Here is a 1698-nt window from a genome sequence, read left to right on the forward strand (position 1 = left end):
CTAGCTTGACTCACCCTTCCTCAGCCCAAATCCCAAAGCCTTCAGAATCTTGCAGTCAGGGATGGGTTCACAGTCCAAATCTCCAACTTCCTGTAGTCTCTATAGGAAGAACTAAGACCAAACAGAACTAAGGTCTTGTTTCTTCTGTGACAAATTTCTCCCTGATCCTCGATCCTAATCTTTATAAGGTATTCTTAGAAATACTGTAATCAACGTTTCACCGTAATATTCCTCGTCATTCTTTTATTTGCCTCTCTAATGATTCATTTCTCCATTTACCTTTCCATCCTGCTCGGAGGAGCCTGTGGTTCTGGATTAATCTAGGAGTCTTTGTGGGGGAACTGCAGGCCATGAGATTGGTCTTAATTGTTCAGAGCCACCCATTTGCCACTGGGTCTTTTTTTTTTTTTTAAATATTTATTTGGCTGGGCTAGGTCTTAGCTGTGGAACGTGGGATCTTTAGTTGCGGCATGCAGACTCTTAGTGGCAGCATGCATGCGGGATCTAGTTTCCTGACCAGGGATCAAACCTGGGTCCCCTGCATTGGGAGCATGGAGTCTTAGCCACTGGACCACTAGGAAAGTCCCTGCCATTGGGTCTTGGGTGAGGCACTGCAAGGGGATAAAGTAAACGTGGAGTGTTTTTACATTAAAAAAAAAAATCTCTTTCAGGTTCTGTGTCACTCTTTCTTCCCTCATGCTCTTGACCCAGAGGGTCACATCCCTGTCTCTGGACATTCGTGAGGGGAAAGTGGCAGCAGCTGCAGCAGCAGGAGGCATCAGGAACAGGAGCTCTTTGTCTGAGCGTCTGTGGAAGGCTCTGCCCTATTTCAGCTACTTGCTCTTTTTCCCTGCTCTCCTAGGAGGCCCCCTGTGTTCCTTCCAGAGATTTCAGGCTCGTGTTCAGGGGCCCAGCAGTTTATATCCCAGGCACTCTTTCTGGGCTCTGACCCGGAGGGGTCTGCAGATTCTGGGACTAGAGTGTCTGAAGGTCGTGGTGAGGCGGGCGGTGAGTGCAGGGGCAGGACTGACGGACTGCCGGCAACTGCAGTGCGTCTATGTCACGTGGTCCACTGCCGGGCTCTTCAAACTCACCTACTACTCCCACTGGCTCCTGGATGACTCCCTCCTCTACGCAGCGGGCTTTGGACCTGAGTTTGGTCAGAGCCCCGGTGAGGAGGGATACATCTCTGATGCGGACATCTGGACGCTGGAAACAACCCACAGGATAGCCCTGTTCACCAGAAAGTGGAACCAGAGCACAGCTCGGTGGCTCCGACGCCTCGTTTTCCAGCAGGGCAGGACCTGGCCCTTGTTGCAGACGTTCGTCTTCTCGGCTTGGTGGCACGGACTCCACCCGGGACAGGTGTTTGGTTTCCTCTGCTGGGCTGTGATGGTGGAAGCCGACTACCTGATTCACACCTTTGCCAATGTGTTCGTCAGATCCTGGCCGATGCGGGTGCTCTACAGAACTCTCACCTGGGCCCACACCCAGCTCATCATTGCCTACATAATGCTGGCCGTGGAGGTCCGGAGCCTCTCCTCTCTCTGGCTGCTGTGGAATTCTTACAGCAGCGTCTTTCCCACGGTGTATTGTATTTTGCTTTTTTTTTTAGCGAAGAGAAAGCATAAATTTAACTGACATCTTTCCCCAACTTTCATCTCATACACCCATGAAACAGACCTTAGAAAGTACCAG

The 1698-nt window shown here is 50.9% G+C and overlaps 1 protein-coding gene across 1 annotated transcript in view; it reads left to right on the forward strand.

Annotated features, from left to right (window-relative positions):
* Positions 1–1698, forward strand: part of MBOAT4 (membrane bound ghrelin O-acyltransferase MBOAT4) — a 6931-nt gene extending 5233 nt beyond the window's left edge. Inside the window, exon 3 of the mRNA XM_007464629.1 lies at positions 672–1698. Within this exon, the coding sequence (XP_007464691.1) occupies positions 672–1641 (970 nt within the window). The 3' untranslated portion in view covers positions 1642–1698. The remainder of the gene's footprint in view (positions 1–671) is intronic.

This window comes from Lipotes vexillifer, unplaced genomic scaffold (genome assembly GCF_000442215.2).
Source record: "Lipotes vexillifer unplaced genomic scaffold, Lipotes_vexillifer_v1.1 scaffold2628, whole genome shotgun sequence".
Taxonomy (NCBI): domain Eukaryota; kingdom Metazoa; phylum Chordata; class Mammalia; order Artiodactyla; family Lipotidae; genus Lipotes; species Lipotes vexillifer.